Genomic DNA, 21,122 nt, shown 5'->3' on the forward strand with positions numbered 1-21,122 from the left:
AAGACTCCATCTCAAAAAAAAAAAAAAAAAAAAGGATCTTTAAGAGACTACAAACGTAGGCACAAAAGAAGAGGCTGAATTGGTAAAAAAAAAAACCTCAACAGAAAGTTTCAGGGAAAGGAGAAGAACAATACAAAGATGATACTAAAAATCTGGTAGGCAATAGACAATGGATGTAAAGGATAAAGAAAAAAACTGAGCTTTGCAGACGTTTTAGGAGAGTAAAGGATAACAACAGTAGAATAAACTAGGTATAAGAGTAGGACAAATGGTTAAGATTGCCAAGAGAAATGAAATGGAGAAAAAAAAAAGATAGGACAGTGCTAGAGATTTTCCACATCATTTGTGGACCACCATACTTCCCCCCTTGAATATATAAAAGCTGTTACAAGAGGGCCTCTTTACACCAATTAGAATAAAGGAGGAAAAAAAGGCATTTCACTATGGCTGGGGACTGCAGATGGCACAGTTCAGGTGTGGTTCAATATTCACAATAACCACAGCTAATATGATCAAAATGTTATCAATTTTATACACAAAAATTAAACATTCATAAATTGTAGTAAATTCATCCTAGGTTGACTTCCTTATGCTTCCCAGATGTTACTGAGCTTACCAGTGTGTATTTTTAAAAACCTATTTTACATTTAGCCTAAGAACACCACAATTTACAGCCAGTTTTTTTTTTTTTTTTGAGGCGGAGTCTCGCTCTGTCGCCCGGGCTGGAGTGCAGTGGCCGGATCTCGGCTCACTGCAAGCTCCGCCTCCCGGGTTTACGCCATTCTCCTGCCTCAGCCTCCCGAGTAGCTGGGACTACAGGCACCCGCCACCTCGCCCGGCTAGTTTTTTGTATTTTTTTTAGTAGAGACGGGGTTTCACCATGTAGCTCAGGATGGTCTCGATCTCCTGACCTCGTGATCCACCCGTCTCGGCCTCCCAAAGTGCTGGGATTACAGGCTTGAGCCACCGCGCCCGGCCTACAGCCAGTTTTAAGAAAAAGATTTCCTTAAAACATTTTTGGATTATACTTACCTTCTTTGTACTTAATATTAAAGCATCTCAATCAACTAGAATTATAATAGTTCTTTCTGAGCTGACTGGTTCCTCATTTATCAATTTCCTTAGTTAACAGTAAAAACAGGAAAGAATTCCTCACCTGCAGTAATTGGCCAGGATGGAGAGAGCCCAGGAAAGGAGATGTATGGCAGTAAACAGTTTCCCCATATTTACAATCTGGTGCTCCAGGATCTTTTCCAGGTTTCTAAAAGGAACACAGAAGACCCAGTTATTAATCACAGAATATAATCAATAATCCTACACAATATGAGCATAGCACTTTACTAACACATGTTGAGTATCCCTCATCCAAAATGCTTGTGACCAGAAGTGTTTCGGATTTTGGAATAGTTTCATTATACTTACCAGTTGGGCATCCCAAATCTGGAAATCCAACATGCTCCAATGAGCATTTGAGTATCATGTTAGTAGTGCTCAAAAAGTTGTGGATTTTTACTTCGAATTTTGAGGTTTGAGATGCTCAACATGTTATAACTACAAAACAGGTACCACTCCTTTCTCCCAAGAAATTTGTGGTATATGTTCACAGATTACCAGTAGATCTCTAACTACAGCTCTGTTAGTAACAAAAAGTTTGTATATAAGTTTGCAGTTTGTCTTACTACAGCTATGTTAATAACAAAAAGTTTGTACATAAAAGTTTATGGAAGCATAAGCAGAATTATGTGTGGAAAAAAATTTTCTGAGCAGAGACTCACCCGTTTATAATAGTTCTTTATTTTGGTTGCCATGCCAACCTGCATCATTAAGGGTCCATTTTCCTCACTATATTCTGCAAGAATAAGATCTCCATCTTTGCCTGTGAGGTCCTGAGGTGTGCGCATAAAAAACATCTCTCCACCACCTGAAGCTTGCCTCTCTTGTTCTCTCATCTGTCCAGAACAAAGAAAATACCATCTAGCTCCTGACAGGATAACTACTACAATGATGTTGTTCAATCTGAGACAAACACACCAAAAAGATTTTACCTATTTTTCAAACTACTGTAAAGTTCAAACAATAGTACAGTCAGCCCTCCATATCCATGTATGGTTCTGCATCCGTGAATTCAACCAACCATAGATAGAAAATATTCAGAAAATACAATTGCATCTGTGCTGAACAGGTACAGAATTTTCTTGTCATTATTCCCTAAACAGTAACAGTGTAACAACCATTCACATAGCATCTACATTGGAGTAGGTATTATAAGTAATCTAAAGGTGATTTAAAGTATAGGAGAGGATGTGCATATAGGTTATGTGCAAATATTATGCTATTATATCAGAAACTGGAACATCTAAAGATTTTGGTATCCAGAGGAGGTCCTAGAACCAATCTCCCAGAGATACATAAGGACTACTGTACCACGAACACTTATCCCACATTGCTGTTTATATTTTGCCTTTTTTTTTAACGTTTATCTTTCTATAGACTTTGCTGGTTTTTGAAAGATGCAGTCATTGTGACACCTCACCTTTAAATATTTTCACATGCATTACCTAACAATAAAGACATTCTCCTAAATAAACAAAATAACATTCTATCACATCTGAGAAAGTAACCAACTCCCTGATACAATCTAATATCTGGTACATTTCCCTAATTTATACCCCAATATCCTTTATAGCTGTTTTCTAACCAGAATTCAATCATACCTTGGCCTTTTTTTTGATGTGCTTTAGCAAAGGTTGGACTGAGTGGGGACCTGGCTGAGAGAGTGCACCAAATGAGTACTTTTTCAGAGGTGGGCGATGGAACTGCCGGAGTTTGATGGGCCCCATGTGGGTGGGAAAGAAGGGCTGCCGTAATTCCACAGCAGGAATTGAATGCTAAAACAGGAAATAGAAGGGTTAAAATTAGCTAATTCCAGCCTAAGCAAGATTTTCCCATATCCTCCATCAGAACAAAGCCATGGGGTTCTCCTCTACCACAGAAAAGACACTATTTGTACCTGGATAATATTCCCTCCAAAGGTGCCTCGAAGACCCTGTTGCTTGGGGTAATAATACTCATCATTGGAGAGATTCCATGGATCTTTCACTTCTGGCTGAGACATGTTCTAATGATAGATAATCAAACAAATCTTGGTCAGACTATCCTTCTCTATTATCTTTGTTCCTCTGAACACCAAGCCCCTTTTTTCTTCACACACCTGCTGTGGTTCCTCCTTGATGACTCCTGTTTTCCCTAAGAGAATTCGACTCTTCTTCAGAGATGATTCCTTCTTACTCTCCTTGGAGGGGGAGTTAGAGGTGGCCTCTTCCTTCTCATCAGGAATTTCTGAGAATAAAACAAAAACCACTTGAGTTGCTCTCCCTGAAGATTCACCTTTCCTACAGACAAGTAACCAGTTTTCTTCTTTTTTAAGGTGATGAATGTCCCAATGAAGTTCTTAACTAGATCTTTCATCCCACCCCAGGTAACTTCTAGTCCATGATTTACTAACTGAACTACATGCTTGACATCTCTAAAGGTATTACTGACAGTCCTACATGAGTTTTCCCTAGGGAATACACAAATAATAAAAACTAACAGCTACAACTTTGCTCCCTCAAACTGCTACCTAGAAGTTTCCAGTCCATGATTCACTAATGGAACAAACTATGCTCCTGACATCTCAAAGTTGCAACTTTCCAACATTCCTACGTGAGTGTTCCCTAAGCATATACACAAATAATATAAACTAACAGCCAAAACTTCACTCTTTCAAGCCACTACCTGTAAGTTTCTAGTCCTAATCTTCTCCAACCCTTCTGATTTCCTCCTGCCCGTTGACATTAACAGCAAGTTGTCAAAGGAGAAGGAACACTGGCCTCTGCCAGTAATATACCCAAAATGAGGTTCTCATCATTGGGATCAAGTGTCAAAACAGGAGGTTCCAACAGCCGGGGCATGGCCTGAGCATCCCAAATGATATTGTCCTCCCAGCGTCCATACACCAGATCCTCATTGTCAATGGGAAAAATGGAGTACCAAGGTTTGTCATCATCAAGGGTGGCTGCAAAACCTAGTCAAAGCACAAGGAGGAAATAGTAACAGAGAAAACATTTATGCCCCTTTCAATCAAGATTCTGGCAAAGATTTTTTATGAGTAACATGAGTAACGTGAGTTACTCATGTGCCCACTGAAGAGGAACCTACACAGCGTATTTCTCACTTTAAAATAACGTTGCAGGCTGGGCACGGTGGCTCACACCTGTAATCACAGCATTTTAGGAGGCCAAGGCAGGTGGATCACTTCAGGTCAAGAATTCAAGACCAACCTGACCAATATGGAGAAACCCCATCTTTACAAAAAATACAAAAATTAGCTGGGTGTGGTGGCACATGCCTGTAATCCCAGCTACTCAGGAGGCTGAGGCAGGAGAATCACTCAAACCTGGGAGGCAGAGGTTGCAGTGATCTGAGATCGTGCCATTGCACTCCAGCCTGGGCAACAAGAGTGAAATTCTGTCTCAAAAAATAAATAAAAATAAAACAACGTTGCAGTCAAAAATGTTCATTGCAATACTGTTTACAATAGTTGAAATTTAAATAACCTAAATGTTTAAGAAGGAATTGCTTAAATTATAGTAAATGACACGGTAAAGTATGCTAACAATAAATGGTAATAAATTTTATTAACAAATGCAACATGTACCAGTAAATTATGAAACATACATAAGAATAATACACAACCCATAAAGTGGGCAGAATGGAAAGGAAAAAACCTATTTCTTAGGTTTCAAAAATCAGACATTTTTGTATCCAGGTGCGGTGGCTAATCCCAGCTACTCAGGAGGCTGAGACACAAGAATCACTTCAACCTGGGAGGCAGATGTTGCAGTGAGCCAAGATCGCACCAACACATTCCACCCTGGGCAACAGAGACTGCTTTCTCAAAAAAAAAAAAAAATTTTTGTTTTTCCTCCAAAATGTAGAAGTAATCCAGCTTTCTATGTTTATGCAGTCTGCTTTTTTTCATTTACACTAATAGGATATCATATGTTGTTTCATATCTTCTTTCTTTCCATTTAAAATGAGTTTCTCAAGCCAGGTGTGGTGGCGTGCACCTGAAGTCTCGGCTACTTGAGAGAGGCTGAGGCAGGAGGATCACCTGAGCCCAGGAGTCCAGCCTGAGCAACATAACAAGACTCTACCTCTACAAAAAATAATGATTTAATTAAAATAAAATGAATGAGTTTCCCATGTCATTAAACATTTTTATAAAGAACAGAATAATATTTATGTGGCTTGGTTGGGGTGGCTCTTGCTTGTAATCTCAGCACTTTCGGAGTCCGAGGCAGGAAGATCGCTTGAGTCCAGGAGTTTGAAACTAGTCTGGGCAACAAAGTGAGGCCCTGTCTCAATAATAAATAATAAAAAATGAAAGAGAGAAAGATATTTATTAAGTGAAAAGCACAGTACACAAAAACTGTACATATAGAAATGAGCTCTACTACAGAGAACACTGAAAATACACCAAAAATTAACAGTTGATAATCTCCAGATATATTACCAGTGACTTTTTTTTTTAACACTATACTGTATTTTCAAAGTGTTTTACATGAATCATGGCATACCTTTAAAAAAAACACACAAACCTATTTAAGGAGAAAAAAAGGAAACTAGAATTCTAAATACAAAGGGACTTGGGAAACAAAAATATACTATAAAGTATTGTTATAGTTCAGAAAGATCTTTAACTTCAGGCCAGGCGTGGTGGCTCATACCTGTAATTCCAGCACTTTGGGAGGCTGAGGCAGGTGGATCACCTGAGGTCAGGAGTTCGAGACCAGCCTGACCAACATGGAGAAACTCCATCTCTACTAAAAATACAAAATTAGCTGGATGTGGTGGCACATGCCTGTAATCCCAGCTACTCGGGAGGCTGAGGCAGGAGAATCGCCTGAGCCCAGCAGGCAGAGATTGCAGTGAGCTGAGATTGCGCCACTGCACTCCAGCCCAGGCAACAGAGCAACCAAGACTCTGTCTAAAAAAAAAAAAAAAAGATCTTTAACTTCAAAATGGTTATCACATTTTTCTAAGAAACCTGAGTGTGGCCTAGCTTCTTAACAGGGCAAAAAATTACATGGACTATCTCCCTGCTGGTTGAGCATAAAAATAAAATAAAAACTATAGGGACTAGAATTAGGCCTCGGATCCTCAACATTTCACTATCTCTTGGCAGCTCAGAACATCACAGCCGGCCGGGCGCAGTGGCTCACACCTGTAATCCCAGCACTTTGGGAGGCCGAGGCGGGTGGATCACCTGAGGTAGGGAGTTCGAGACCAGCCTGACCAACATGGAAAAACTCCATCTCTACTAAAAATACAAAAATTAGTCAGGCATGGTGGCACATGCCTGTAATCCCAGCCGCTCCAGAGGCTGAGGCAGGAGAATCGCTTGAACCCGGGAGGCGGAGGTTGCGGTGAGCCGAGATTGCACCATTGCACTCCATCCTGGGCAGCAAGAGCGAAACTCTCTCTCAAAAAAAAACAAAAAACAAAAAAACCACAGCTAAGCCCACTTATGGTGACTAAGATTAAGGGCAGTATATGCTGGACACAGCTAGCACAGAAGCACACCTTGCTGAACATTGTAAGCCATCGCATTCCTAGTCATGCTAGAAGGAAGCCAGCCTGCCAGGCTTGCACGCTGAGGTTTTGTCCCTTTGTGTTTGACATCCTCCCCATCCCAGATGATATCATCCTCCCAATGCAGCTGTGTCACCATCAGGAAGTTTTCATCAGCCAGAAGATCAGTGCCACTGTTTTCCTCTAGTTTCCTAAATTCCTGGGTAAGTAGGGAAGAAAAAACACACCCTCGATTGGTCACTGGTCAAAGTTTACACTCCAAATTCCACGTTAGAGATACAGATACATCGTAAGTGGTCCCTTACTTGAAACAACCACTTGATAAAAGAGGAATATTTGCCTCTTCCCACTCCTAGTCTGGCACAGCACTCACTTAACAAACAGAATCCTTAGTATAGCACCTAGCTACCAGGGTGATATACCATACCAAATAAAAGGCTGAGACACCTCAATCTCCCACCAAAGAAACCCTACCCAGTATCTCCCGAATTAAAAAGTAAAGTTAGTAAAAGTAATAGGACCTGAGTACACTGATTCCTTTCTTACAAACCAGTGTTGCTCACCTCTGTCATTCTAGATTTTATCACAGGTTCATGTTCTGTCTTTCTCAGTTTGAAGCCATAGTCAAACCCACTGCCATCTTCAGGGACACCCAGCATATCGTACCACAGTCGGGCAGGCCCATAACGCCACTCAGCCACTCTTGGCTTGGTATCTGTCACTTTATCTATATCTCCAGTTGACTGGGAAAATTTGGACTCCACAGGAGCCATCATTGTGATCTGTAACAGAAAAAAGAAGTAGAGCAGGGAGAATTTCCTGATCCCAGCTGTCCTAAGGCTATAGAGAGTTAACAGTCAGGAGGGGAACTTAGAGAAACTGAGGATGATTTACCTGGAGTTAGAATGTAAACAATGGAGATGTATCATAGCACATTCCGCCTATTGATCAAACTTTATTCAGCAGCATATTATCATCTACCCCTCTCATCCCCGCCTACCCCACCAAACATTTTTCTTTTACAATAGGGAAGGGGCAGCCACTGAGATTGAACCCATGATTACTCATTGAGAATTAGCACAGAATTCTATCCGCTATGGTGTTATTTACAATTTAGACATAAACTAGAGAGAATTCATTGAATTCATTTGTTCCTCTCATAAGCCTTAATCTCAGGTCTCCATTTTGCCTACTTCATCATCAGAGAGACACTGCTCTGGAGGTGGTGGTGGAGCGTAGTCGTAGTTCCACAAAGACTTCTGGCTGACTTCTGATTCTACTGAGCATTCCACCTCCTGGATCTGCTCTTCTTGTATCAGCTCACGGTGCTTCTTCTTCCTCTTTCTCCGAGCACTCCGCCAAACAGATGGGACATTCTTCCCTGGTCCAAAAAGACGTAGGAAGCGTAACACCTAGAACACAGAATACATTACTATGACAGAGACTCAAAGTCAGATAGGAAAACAGCAGCATCTGGGCCTGAAAACTCCCGAGAGATCTATTCAAATGCGGGGGAGAAATAAAGGAGTGTTGCATTCAGACTTACAACATCTAACAAGAAAGTAAAAAAGCGTTCCTTAATAATTTGGACTAGTTCTTTTAAGGTAACAGGGAAATTTCCAATGAGAACAGCATAAATCACATTTACTATCAATATATACAACTTTAAAAAAAAGACCTAATACAGTGTGAAGAACTCTTATATAGCCAATAATATGTCACTGAGTAAGGAAACCCTTAGGTCTATTCCACACTCAGCATCTTAACAACGAAACTCATTATTTGGAAGAGGTCAGTGGTTTGCAATCTGTGCATTCTCCATACAATGTACCTTTCCGGGTCGAAATTCTGGAAAAAGTTCTGTGACACTTGGCAACAGCTTGGTGGCATCATGTTGCATAATCCCAGCCAATGGAAGGGTCAGCTTTCCATCCTCAGATTCTGCCTGTGTTGCTTCCTGAGGTCCCATCTCAGATTCTGAGTCAGAGGAACTACTGAAGTCCACTTTCTCTGAGGCCAAAGAGGAAGGGGCAATGATGGAGGGCAAGATGATGCCTTCTCCATTTTCAGACACTGCAACAAGGAAGAGAAACCCCTTTGGCATGTAACTGTGAACATATTTCCTCGAATTCCACAAACACCCACTTTAGGCTATACACATGGCTCAATGCCAGGAGATATAGGCCCAAGCACCCAAATCATAACACTAGTATGCAACCCAGAAAACTCTTCTAACTCGTTATCTCCCATCATCCCCCAACTCACCACGTACCTGGTACCCTAGGGTTGTGATGAGAAAACAAACACTATTACTAGGTTTACTACTTTCGGTTTTTGTTTTTGAGACAGAGTCTTGCTCTGTCGCAGAGGCTGAAGTGCAGTGGTGAGATCTCAGCTCGCTGAAACCTCTATCTCCCGGGTTCAAGTGATTCTCCTGCCTCAGCCTCCTGAGTAGCTGGGATTACAGTCATGCGCCACCACAGCTGGCTAAATTTTTGTATTTTTAGTAGAGACAGGGTTTCACCGTCTTGGCCAGGCTGGTCTCGAACTCCTGACCTCAAATGATCTGCCCGTCTCCACCTCCCAAAGCGCTTGGATTACAGGTGTGAGCCACCACGCCTGGCCCTACTTTCTGTTAAGTAACCAATATTGTAACCAATGTTGTGACCAATAGCAAAATTATGTAATACTTTATACCGCTCAGGTAGTCCTAGTTCAGAGACCCATGAGCTGGAGAATCTTTTTAAGCCCACAGGACAACATTAAGATTCTTTGGCATAAAGAAGATCTATGAAACAGCTGACATTTAGCAGACTGTTAAAAAGAAATGGCTTAAAACTCCAACAGGAAGAATTTAGGTAAATGCAAGCCTCAACATATAGGTCAATCAAACACACTACTCTTCCCCAATTTTCAAGCCTAGGACAGTTACTGTTATAGGAATAGGTAAGATCAACACTGAAGACTCTACCAGCCTTTGAAATCTCTGAATATCTGGTAGTTGACACTATCTGATTTATCAACATTCCAGGGCACCTTCCTTATTTAACCACTTCACTGAAAATAAAGCCATCTAAACAAGTAGTTTCTAAATACCAGTATACAGATCAGTTGTATCATAAATTACTTAAGAAACTCTTTAAAATTCTTGGGTTTGGCAGGGCACAGTGGATCACGCCTGTAATCCCAGCACTTTGGAAGGCCAAGGCAAGAGGATCACTTGAGGTCAGGAGTTCCAGCCCCTACTCTGGAGGCTGAGGCACAAGAATTACTTGAATCCGGGAGGCAGAGGTTGTAGTGAGCCAAGATCGTGCTACTGCACTCCAACCTGGGCAACACAGCAAGACTCTTTCTCAAAAAAAAAAATTAATTAATTGAATTGAATTGAATTCCTGACCTCTACCCAAGATCTTCTGAATCAGGTTCAAGGGGTAAAAGTCAGGTATTGGGTTTTTTTTGTTTTTTTTTTTAAGACTAAGTGATTCCGATGGGTAACCAGATTTGAGAACCACTGACTAAACTACTATATATTGAGCACGTTAAAATACTGTTGCCAAATGTTTTAAAAGTAAAACTTCCCTTTAATACTAAAATTTGAGATTGTATGAATTATTTCTAGAAGTTTTGTCCTTTCGTATAAGCTTAAGTTTGTCCCTTATGTGTGAGCCACAAGACTGGACTTATGAATGGAAACTTGCTCCTAACACAAAAGTAGACAATCTCTACTTACCACCGGTAACAGCATCCTGGTCCTTATCCTTCTTCATTGGTCCCGGGGGTGGAGGTGGAGGAGGCATCAACTTGCAATCAATGTCTTCACAATCAGCATCATAGTCATCTTCATCATAATCTAATAAAACCAAGAACGTGATCTCCTCAATATCCAAAATATTACCGCCTTAAGCTTCCTTGCCACTCCATTTTTTTTTTTTTTTTAAGATGGAGTCTCACTCTGTTGCGCAGGCTAGAGTGCAGTGGCACAATCTCGGCTCACTGCAACCTCCACCTCCCGAGTTCAAGTGATTCTCCTGCCTCAGCCTCCTGAATAGCTGGGATTACAGGCATGCGCCACCACGCCTGGCTAATTTTTGTATTTTTAGTAGAGAGAGGGTTTCATCATGTTGGTCAGGCTGGTCTCGAACTCCTGACCTCATGATCCGCCCACCTCGGCCTCCCAAAGTGCTGGGACTACAGGGCCACTCAATAATTTAAAGCACCCCATGAAGCACTATCCATATCCCTTAAGAACACACAAGTGAAAAAAGCAAGGTGAGGGCCAGGCATGATGGCTCACACCTGTAATCCCAGCACTTTGGGAGGCCAAGGTGGGAAGATGGCTTGAGCCCAGAATTTTAAGACCAGCCTAAACAACATGGAGAAACCCCATCTCCACAAAAAATACAAAAATTAGCTACGCGTGGTGACACATGCCTGTAGTACCAGCTACTCAGGAGGCTGGGGTGGAGTTACAGTTTGAGCCTGGGAGGTCAAGGCATTGACGAGCAGTAATCGTGTGACAGAGCAAGACCATGCCTCAAAATATTTTACATATACATATCTGAAACATAGCTTTAGCCTTTAGAAAGAGATGACGTCAAGGTGCAAGTCAATTGCTATAACATGAATAATATCTCATACAAGACATGATGGCTGGGCATGGTGGCTCACGCCAGCACTTTGGGAGGCTGAAATGGGCAGATCACCTGAGGTCAGGAGTTCCGAGACCAGCCTGGCCAACATGATAAAATCCCATCTCTGTCAAATACACAAAAATTAGCCAGGAGTGGTGGCACGTGCCTATAATCCCAGCTACTCAAGAGGCTGAGGCACAAGAATCACTTGAACCGGGAGGTGAAGGTTGCAGTAAACCGAGGTCGTGCCACTGCACTCCAGCCTGGGCGACAGAGTGAAACTATGTCTCAAAAATAAATAAATAATCATACAACATATGAAAGAGCTTCCAAGAGCTGTTTGAAACCTTTGCTCCTTTCCTGACCATATCTTTTTTAGAATTTTCATAGTGGGCCGGGCACAGTGGCTTGCACCTGTAATTCCCAGCACTTTGGGAATCTTCTCCCTCTGTCAGTTTCCCATAAGATTGGTCTTTCTTCTCATCTCTCAAATGAGAGATGACACAGTTTTTCTATCTATCATCTGCAGTTTATTACTCTTTTCACTGCCCTTTAGCCATTGGCATCACTCAAGACTTCGTCCTGAAGACTCTGCTTTTATTCCCCTGCACATTCCCTATTCCCTTTCTCAAGAATCACCTTCACCTAGATTAAATCCAAATCTACATATGCGGCCTTAATTTACCTCCTCGGGCCGGGCATGGTGGCTCATGCCTGTAATCCCGGCACTTTGGGAGGCCGAGGCAGGTGGATAATGAGGTCAGGAGATCGAGACCATCCTGGCTAACACGGTGAAACCCCGTCTCTATTAAAAATACAAAAATTAGCTAGGCACAATGGCAGGCACCTGTAGTCCCAGCTACTCAGGAGGCTGAGGCAGGAGAATCGCTTGAACACAGGTGGCAGAGGTTGCAGTGAGCCAAGATCACGCCACTGCACTCTAGCCTGGGTGACAGAGGGAGACTCTTGTCTCAAAAAAAAGAAAAAAATTTTACCTCCTCTACAATTCCACAACTCTTCTGCTTCCTAAAGAATCTTTCTACTCAGATATTTAACAACTGTACCTTATAAAACACTGAAATATCCTTCATCTCTTTTAAATTCCCTATCAACATCACATCACATCCACATGCATTTTCCCAGTTTATGACTTTAGTCCACTGTCTCCTTCATCAATCTCGTGACCCCCAATATACATTTGTCCAGTTGATCATTACAAATAGTAAGTGTAGGGCCAGCGAGGTGGCTCACACCTGTAATCCCAGCATTTTGGGAGGCTGAGGCGGGTGGACTGCCCGAGCTCAGGAGTTCAAGACCAGCCTTAGGCAACATGGTGAAACCCAGTCTCTACTAAAATTCAAAAAATTAGCTGGGAGAGGTGGCACAGGCCTGTAGTCACAGCTACTCAGGAGGCTGAGGCAGGATAATCGCTTGAACCTGGGAGGCAGAGGTTACAATGAGCCCTGACTATGCCACTGCACTCTAGCCTGGGTGACAGAGCAAGACTCCGTCTCAAAAAAAAAATAAATAAATAAAAGCATAGCAACTTTCTACTATAAAACTTCCATTATGTGCCAGGCATTTCTAGATGTTTTATGTATAATCCTCCCAATAACACTTCACAACAGGAATTATCCTGAGATATGGAAGAGACTGAATTTTAAGTGACAAAATTACAATACAAGCCTGGTTTAACAACAAAGCCTACACTCTTTCCAACACAATTCCTCACTCACCAAGCCTTGTATGTATGTATGTATGTATGTATGTATTTATTTATTTTGAGACAGGGGTCTTGCTCTGTTGCCCAGGCTAGAGCAGAGGCTTGATCATAGCTCACTGCAACCTCCAACTCCTGGGCTCAAGTTATCTTCCCGCCACAGCCTCCTGAGTAGGCGGGACTATAGGCAAACAAGTCCTACGATACTTTATCAGTATCTTCTAAGTTTGACCCTAGCTGTCTTTTTTTTTTTTTTGAGGCGGAGTTTCGCTCTTGTCCCCCAGGCTGCAGTGCAGTGGCATGATCTCAGCTCACTGCAACCTTCGCCTCCCGGGTTCAAGTGATTCTTCTGTCTCAGCCTCCCAAGTAGCTGGGATTACAGAAGCGTGCCACCATACCCGGCTAATTTTTGCATTTTTAGTACAGACGGGGTTTCACCATGTTGGTCAGGCTGGACTCGAACTCCTGACCACAAGTTATCCATCCTCCTCAGCCTCCCAAAGTGCTGGGATTATAGGTGTAAGCCACCACACCCGGCATGACCCTAGCTATCATTTTCTACAATTGTCACCCTACTTCAGACCTTAATAACTTTACATCTCTAGCCTGCAAGAACAGCCTCCAAGTTGATGTGACATTCACTCTTTTACTAATCAAAACCCCAGAGAGACAAGTATCACTCTTCTAAAGCATCACAAAGGGAAGCCTCTAAGACTGTAAACTAGCAACGCAGAAAAAAAGGAAAGTCAACTAATATTGACAAGAGCATTTACCATTATACTATGTGCTTTCACGTCATGTGATAAACTTAAATTCTCACAAAACTATTATTAATGTAACTATTATCACCTTTACTACTGACAAGAAAACTGAGGGATTATTACAAATGAGAAATCCAAGCCTCAGAGATTGAGCAACATGCTCACAGTCACACTAAATATGGAGTTGGAATTTGAATCTATGACACTCTAAGCCTAGGACACTTTGACTCCAAAGTCCTTTTCTTTTCATTATACCATCTTGCCTCTCACTCAACAGTCTATGATGGTTTACAATTCCTTATGTCATCAAATCCCAAGTAATACACACATAAAAGGTACTGTGAAATTGCTCTATTCTTGGTTCTTGCTATTTGGCAGCATGTTTTCTACTCCTTTCAAGAAAACCTACTGGCTAATTCCCCCCTCTACACACACGACTTGCTTATTTCTAAATATCTCCAAACCTTTCCACAAGCCATGTTTTCAAATCAAAATGCCCTGCTGCTCCTTCTCCAACAAACCTTGCCTCACTTTCAAAATGCTACTCAAAATTCACCTCCATGAAAGCTTTATTAGCAATCTACACCCATTTCCAATTATTCCCAAGAAGCAACCTTGTAAATCAAGCCACGCAAAGGAGCCAATGCCAAGGAAGGAAAAAGCTAAGGGTATAGGTGAAGGCACCCCTAGGGAACAAGATAAATTAGAAATGAGCATCCCAGAGTACTGAGATTCTATCAAATGTAGCATCCTCCTTTTCCAGGAAGTTAGCTCATAAAACTCACCTAAGGAAATTCCCAGCCTTTTCCTTACCATCCCTAGTCAAGACAACAAACACAAACCTGGAAATTATAACTTCTACTGAAAATAGTAACTGCCACCATCTCCCCTCAGTCAGGGTGCTCAAAAATGACAGCTATTGACTTACCTATTCTGGCAGCCCATCAAAACTAAATATAACACTCTATATATAGAAACAGGAGCTCATAGTTGGTTCGTCTTACTATGACTAATTGTTCTGCATTTATTTATGTCATCTTTCCCACAAGACAACAATATCCTTAAAGACAGGGCTTATATCTTCTATTTTTCGTGGGTTAATTTTCGTATATGCAGTATAGTTAATTCTTTTCATACAAGCAGCACTCAAATCCATAAGCTGTCCCGAAAAAATTAAGTTCAAGTATTTACCAAGGTTTTATTCACATTTATCAGCAGCCTGAAATCTAGTTCGAAGAGGTGGACAATGAATGAATAACGAGCAACTTCATATAAAACTTTCAAGCAGGCCAGGCAGGGTGGCTCACACCTGTAATCCCAACACTTTGGGAGGCAAAGGTGGGTGGATCACCTGAGATCAGGAGTTCGAGACCAGCCTGGTCAACATGGCAAAACCTCATCTCTACTAAAAATACAAGAAAAATTAGCTGGGAGTGGTGGCGTGCACCTGTAGTCCCAGCTACTGGGGAAGCTGAGGTGGGAGAATCACTTGAACCTGGTAGGTGGATGTTGCAGTGAGGCAAGATTGTGCCACTGCGCTCCAGCCTTGGTGATAGAGAGACTCCGTCGGGGGCGTGGCAGAGGGAGTTTCAGGCAGTGTGAGGTAGAATAGGGCAGTGCAAAGAATGAACTATAAAGAACTGTGGACCAATAGCTCTAGATTCCAGACCACTAAATTGAACTCCTCAAGTTCCGAAAATGGACTTCATTACCTTTTGAGACAGCATTTAGCTCTTGCCGCCCAGGCTGGAATGCAGCACCTCGTTTTTGCTCACTGCAACCTCCCCCTCCCTGGGTTCAAGCGATTCTCATGCCTCAGCCTCCCGAGTAGCTGGGACTACAGACGCATGCCACCATGCCCAGCTAACTTTTGTACTTTTAGTAGAGACAGGGTTTCTCCATGTTGGCCAGGCTGGTCTCGAACTCCTGGCCTTATGTGATCTGCCCGCCTGGGACTCCCAAAGTGCTGGGTTTACAAAGGCCTGAGCCACCACACCCAGCCAACTTCATTATCTTTGAAACACACTGCCTAGGCCGGGCGCAGCAGCTCACGCCTGTAATTCCAGCACTTTGGGAGGCCAAGGCGGGCTGATCACAAGGTCAGGAGATGGAGACCATCCTGGCTAACATGGTGAAACCCTATCTCTACCAAAAATAAAAATAAAAATAAAAATTAGCCGGGCAAGGTGGCGGGCGCCTGTAGTCCCAGCTACTGAGGAGGCAAAGGCAGGAAAATGGCATGAACCCAGGAGGCGGAGCTTGATCTCAGCTCACTGTAACCTCCGCCTCCGGTTTGAAGCAATTCTCCTGTCTCAGCCTCCCAAGTAGCTGGGATTACAGGCATGTAATCCACACCTGGCCAATTTTCTTGTATTTTTAGTAGAGAAGGGGTTTCACCATGTTGGCCAGACGGGTTTCGAACTCCTGACCTCAAATGACCATGCTCCCCTACAGGTGTGAGCCATTGCACCCTGCCTAAAACAATGAACTTGATACCTGCTTGCAAATATGTTTTTTTCTTCTCTGGTATAAGGTGCTACATTATAGAATCAGAACAAGATGCTACATTGTAGAATCAGAACCTCAGACTTAGAAGATAAAGTCAGTAAGTGGAAGGAGTCTTAGGAATTATTTATTTGTAACCTCTAGTAGAAAAGGAAAACTTGAACTTTAGAGAACTTTATAATAAAATGTGGAATTTTATCAAAAGTAATACAATTAGCTAGTGGTAGACTCTAACTCAGTTCATCACACGTTGTTTGAGTACTTGTTATGTACTCTAAACTGACAGGAAGTGTGTTTCTTTTTTTTTTGAGACGGAGTCTTGCTCTGTCGCCCAGGCTGGAGTGTAGTGGCACGATCTAGGCTCACTGCAACCTCCGCCTGCCGGTTTGAAGCAATTTTCCTGCCTCAGCCTCCCGAGTACCTGGTATTACACTCCATGTGCCACCACACCTGGCTAATTTTGTATTTTTAGTAGACCAGGTTTCTCCATGTTTGTCAGGCTTGTCTCAAACTCCCGACCTCAGGTAGGTAATACACCCGCCTCGGTCTCCCAATGTGCTGGTGTGAGCCACCGCGTCCTGCCTTAATTCACTGTTTATGTATGACCTTGCATCCCTCTTGAACTATCAATTCCTTCAGGGCAAAAACTGAATTTGTTTCATAGTTTCCAACTTTGAAGTGCACCTCACAAACCCCTGCAGGTATTCAAATACCAGATGACAAGGAGCTACTTGTCATTAACCAAGAATTCATGACTGAACAGTATGAGGAATAACCAGGAGTACAGTTAACACTGGCCAGAACAAAAAAAGATAGCAGCTACTTGGAACTCAGCTGACAAAGGGAGAGGAGCAAAGCAAAGGCATAGAGAGCAGGAACAATGGCAGAAAGCAGGCATGGAAACTAGAGCCCAAACTGGACTATACAGCAGGATAATGCACTGGAATGTTCAAGCTAATACACCAACGAATCACCTGAGTGGCAAAGGGGCTGCAAGCTCCCCATTGTCTGCTGGTATCTTCGGCTTTCATCTTCTGCCACCTCGTTGATATCTGAATAGTCCACAGCATCTTCTGTACTCCTAATCCACCCTATGAAAAAGCAGGGAGAATCGCAACAACAGTAAGTGACCCTCACTCCCTCAGGTAATTCCCATTTAAAAGTACATGTACAGGCTGGATGTGGTGGCTCACGCCTGTAATCCCAGCACTTTGTGGGGCCGAGGCAGGTGGATCACCTCAGGTCAGGAGTTCGAGACCAGTCTGACCAATATGATGAAACCCTGTCTCTACTAAAAATACAAAAATTAGCCGGGCGTGGTGGCACACGCCTGTAGTCCCAGCTACTTGGGAGGCTCAGACAGGAGAAATGCTTGAACCCGGGTGGCGGAGGTTGCAGTCAGCCGAGATCACCCCACTGCACTCCAACCTGGGAGACAGAGCAAAACTCCATCTTACACACACAAAAAAGTACATATATAGTAGGTAGCTAGCCTCCTCCCCCACCTACTCCTCACAACCCAGACTTCACCTTCATCATTTACCAAGGCACCGTCAGTCCCGGTCAATTCTTCATTTGCTGTGAGTTCAGTGATCAGGCTGCCCAGCCCCAAAGCCCCCAAGCCTGCCAAGTGCTTCTTACACTCCTGAAAAAGGGACAGCACCAGAGTCGAAGACAACAACTAAATCTACGATTCCCACACCAGAAAGGCTTATTTCCCTGGTCCACAACAAAGTCACAAATCCACATGAAAAATGACTGTGCAGTGTGCCAAAAGGAGCAACATGTTCAAGAACTGCAATATCTATCTACCAAACTTTGCATCGATCAGATCTTTATTAAAGCACCACAGCCAACTGCATTGCCCACACTTTAAAATATAATACTACAAGAGAAGACGAATCAAACAACTACCAAGACTGAACGAATGGAACGGTCGTTCTCGGAACCAGGGCCGAGGCAGGGAGATGAGTGGGATTGGAGGCGGCGAGACGGGGCTCCTTCGGGCCAAGTTTCGCATGAGCCTGTGGCACAGGAGGGGCCACAGCGGCCGACAGCTTCACCCCTCAAGAAAACTGGCCTAAGTGAAGGCGGTGTAGTTTCACGAGGGCGCAGGACACTATTTCACGGATGTCAGTGAAGACGCTGGGAGAACCACCTAAAAGGCGCACTGGGACCAGGAGGCCCGCCCGGGTGCTGGGAACACCCCATTGTCCTAAGCCTGGGGCCAGAACGAAACGAGCCGGGGGCAGGTCCTGTCCAGTCCTCTGGCTCTATAGAGCCATCTCAGGCTACCGATGTCAGAGGGGCAGGCAGTGTCAAGAATCTCCAAGAAGGTTACGGGTGGGAAGCCATCTCATTAGGCGAAACAAGCATGTGTCCTACTGTCTGGTCGGCAGAGCACTAGCTCCAAAGCCACCATTCCCTACGCCCCTGGCCCCGGGCTCGCCTCGTGCTCTCTTCTGCCCACCCTCCCCCAGAACTGATCACTCCCACGCAACGCTGCTCCCGCACCCACGAGGGCGGGATCCTCCTCCCCGGCGTTAACTGTGCCCTGTTCTCGCTGCCTGAGCACCCTCTGCTTTCCTCCCTGCACCTCCTTCCTCTGCTTAGCCGCACCCCCCCCAGCCCTACCCCCACGCCCACCCCCTCACATCATCCAAGACGCTTTCCCCCTCCAGCTGCCCGGCTCCATTGATGTTGCCGAAAAGGAAACCCGCTAAAGAAAATGGGCCGCCTCCAGCAGAATCTTCGTCGCTGTCCGTGTCTGACATGATGGCGGCAGCAGTGATGGTACCTGCTGCCCGCAGCAGCAAATCGCAGCCGGGTCCCATAGACCGGATATAAAACAGTCGCACAGAAGTGACTTACTGAGCTCCCTTACCCTACCAGCCTCTACCGGAAGCTGAATAAAGAGGGGGAGGGGAAGGGGGGAGAGGGGAGGGGGGGAAAAACCCGGAAAGACCGGCTATCCTAAGAGAAAGAAGTAACTACTTTACTAACGGCTTTTGATTCGACGCTACGGGATCAGGAGGATGGATACATGGAAAGCGATTGGTCAAAGAAAATATTCAGTCCCGCCCTCTCCCACTGCTCTGCGCGCGAGCTTTCTCACGGCACCGAATTAGAACGATGGCTCTTCCTCCAGTCAGAAGGAGCTGCTCGGGTCACGTGGCTTACGCTCTGGCAACCTCGGATTCCTGTGCCACAATACCCGGAAGTAGAGATAAGAGCCGGTCTTTGTGCTGCCTGTGATTTCACCGATTCTTCCCAAGGAGACCCTTGACGTAAATTATACAGGCATTCCCCAGCTATGCTGAAGGTATCTTTGCAGGTTACTTGTTTTGAGTTGACATTTTTCCCTAGAAATTGATTTTTGACCGGGCGCGGTGGCTCAGGCCTGTAGTTCCACCACTTTGAGAGGCCGAGGTGGGAGGATCGCTTGAGCCCACGAGTATGAGGCCAGCTAGGGCAAGAAAGCGAGACTCCATCCCTACACAAAATCTAAAAAATTAACCAGATGTGGTGGCCAGTTCCTGTAGTCCCAGCTATTGGGGGGTCTGAGGTGGGAGCCAGGAGTTGGAGTCTGCAGTGACCTGTGATCGGGCCACTGCACTCCAGCCCGCCTCAAAAAGAAATACTTTTTCCCCCAACGTTTTATTTCGGAAAATGTGAAATTTTAGTAAAATGAACAGCTGACCCTTAACCTAGACTCACAATTGTTAACATTTTGCTAGGATTTTTGTTTTTCTAAACCATTTACGGGCATCTTGTTCTTCACTCCTAAAAGGTACCAAAGTACCTTTATCACATCTTTAGGAAGTAAGTCAATATTATCTAACAAAGAGTCCGCACTTAAATTTCCCCAGTTGTCCTAGTTGGGACATTTTACGGGGTTTCGTCATGTTGCGCAGGCTGGTTTCAAACTCCTGGGCTCAAGCAATCTGCTCGCTTCAGCCTCCCGAAATGCTGGGATTACAGGTGTGAGCCACCACGCCTGGCCTTCACCTTGCTTTTTTCACTTATTATAATAACATAGACTGAAATAATTTCTGTACCACACCATAGCACTCTTCCTCATTCTCCTTTTTTCCACTCTAGGATCCATTCACGTTTCATGCATTGTATTTGGTCATCTTCCTTTAGTCCAGAATCCACCTGCCTTTTTCTTTGTTTTTCATGACACTAAATATTTGGAAGAAGCCAGGCAAGTTGTCTTGAAAACATTCCATGATCTGAATTTCTCTTGTTTCCTTAGATTGATTCAGGTTAAAATACACGGCCGGGCGCGGTGGCTCAAGCCTGTAATCTCAGCACTTTGGGAGGCCGAGACGGGCGAGACGGGCGGATCACGAGGTCAGGAGATCAAGACCATCCTGGCTAACAGGGTGAAACTCCGTCTCTACTAAACACAAAAACGCTAGCCAGGCCAGGTGGTGGGCGTCTGTAGTCCCAGCTACTCAGGAGGCTGAGGCAGGAGAATGGCGTAAACCCGGGAGGCGGAGCTTGCAGTGAGCTGAGATCCGGCCACTGCATTCCAGCCTGGGCGACAGAGCGAGACTGTCTCAAAAAAAAAAATACATATATACATACATTGCAGCCTGGAATGCTTTTTAATGTACTTTATGGATAGTTATGTAGTGGCCCGTCGCAGTGGGCTCACGGTTGTAATCCCAGCACTTTGGGAGGCCGAGGTGGACAGATCAGCTGAGGTCAGGAGTTCGAGACCAACCTGGCCAATACTTTGAAACCCTGTCTTTACTAAAAATATAAGAAAATTAGCCGACACAGTGGCGCACACCTGTAGTCCCAGCTACTTGGGAAGCTGAGGCTGGAGAATCGCTTGAACCCGGGAGGTGGAGGTTGCAG

At 44.0% G+C, this 21,122-nt stretch overlaps 1 protein-coding gene across 8 annotated transcripts in view; it reads right to left on the bottom strand.

Annotated features, from left to right (window-relative positions):
• The window catches only part of TAF1 (TAF1 RNA polymerase II, TATA box binding protein (TBP)-associated factor, 250kDa), a 195,871-nt gene extending 176,711 nt beyond the window's left edge, over positions 1-19,160 (bottom strand). For 6 of the 8 annotated variants that reach the window (XR_001001886.1, XR_001001883.1, XR_001001884.1 and 3 more), the window contains exons 1-14: positions 18,908-19,160; positions 17,784-17,898; positions 17,228-17,344; positions 10,367-10,486; positions 8,468-8,709; positions 7,830-8,048; positions 7,200-7,418; positions 6,628-6,835; positions 3,890-4,066; positions 3,212-3,339; positions 3,011-3,118; positions 2,715-2,888; positions 1,776-1,949; positions 1,157-1,261 (exon numbers count right to left, since the gene is read on the bottom strand). Coding sequence is in view for 4 of the 8 variants with exons in the window: in XM_011943088.1 (XP_011798478.1) it covers positions 1,157-1,261; positions 1,776-1,949; positions 2,715-2,888; positions 3,011-3,118; positions 3,212-3,339; positions 3,890-4,066; positions 6,628-6,835; positions 7,200-7,418; positions 7,830-8,048; positions 8,468-8,709; positions 10,367-10,486; positions 17,228-17,344; positions 17,784-17,898; positions 18,908-19,087 (2,286 nt within the window). In the remaining 4 variants the exon portion in view is untranslated. The remainder of the gene's footprint in view (positions 1-1,156; positions 1,262-1,775; positions 1,950-2,714; positions 2,889-3,010; positions 3,119-3,211; positions 3,340-3,889; positions 4,067-6,627; positions 6,836-7,199; positions 7,419-7,829; positions 8,049-8,467; positions 8,710-10,366; positions 10,487-17,227; positions 17,345-17,783; positions 17,899-18,907) is intronic. The other 2 variants (XM_011943089.1, XM_011943086.1) reach the window with 2 other exon arrangements.
• Between the last annotated feature and the right edge of the window lie 1,962 nt (positions 19,161-21,122).

This window comes from Colobus angolensis, unplaced genomic scaffold (genome assembly GCF_000951035.1).
Source record: "Colobus angolensis palliatus isolate OR3802 unplaced genomic scaffold, Cang.pa_1.0 Scaffold216, whole genome shotgun sequence".
In the NCBI taxonomy this organism is placed as follows: domain Eukaryota; kingdom Metazoa; phylum Chordata; class Mammalia; order Primates; family Cercopithecidae; genus Colobus; species Colobus angolensis.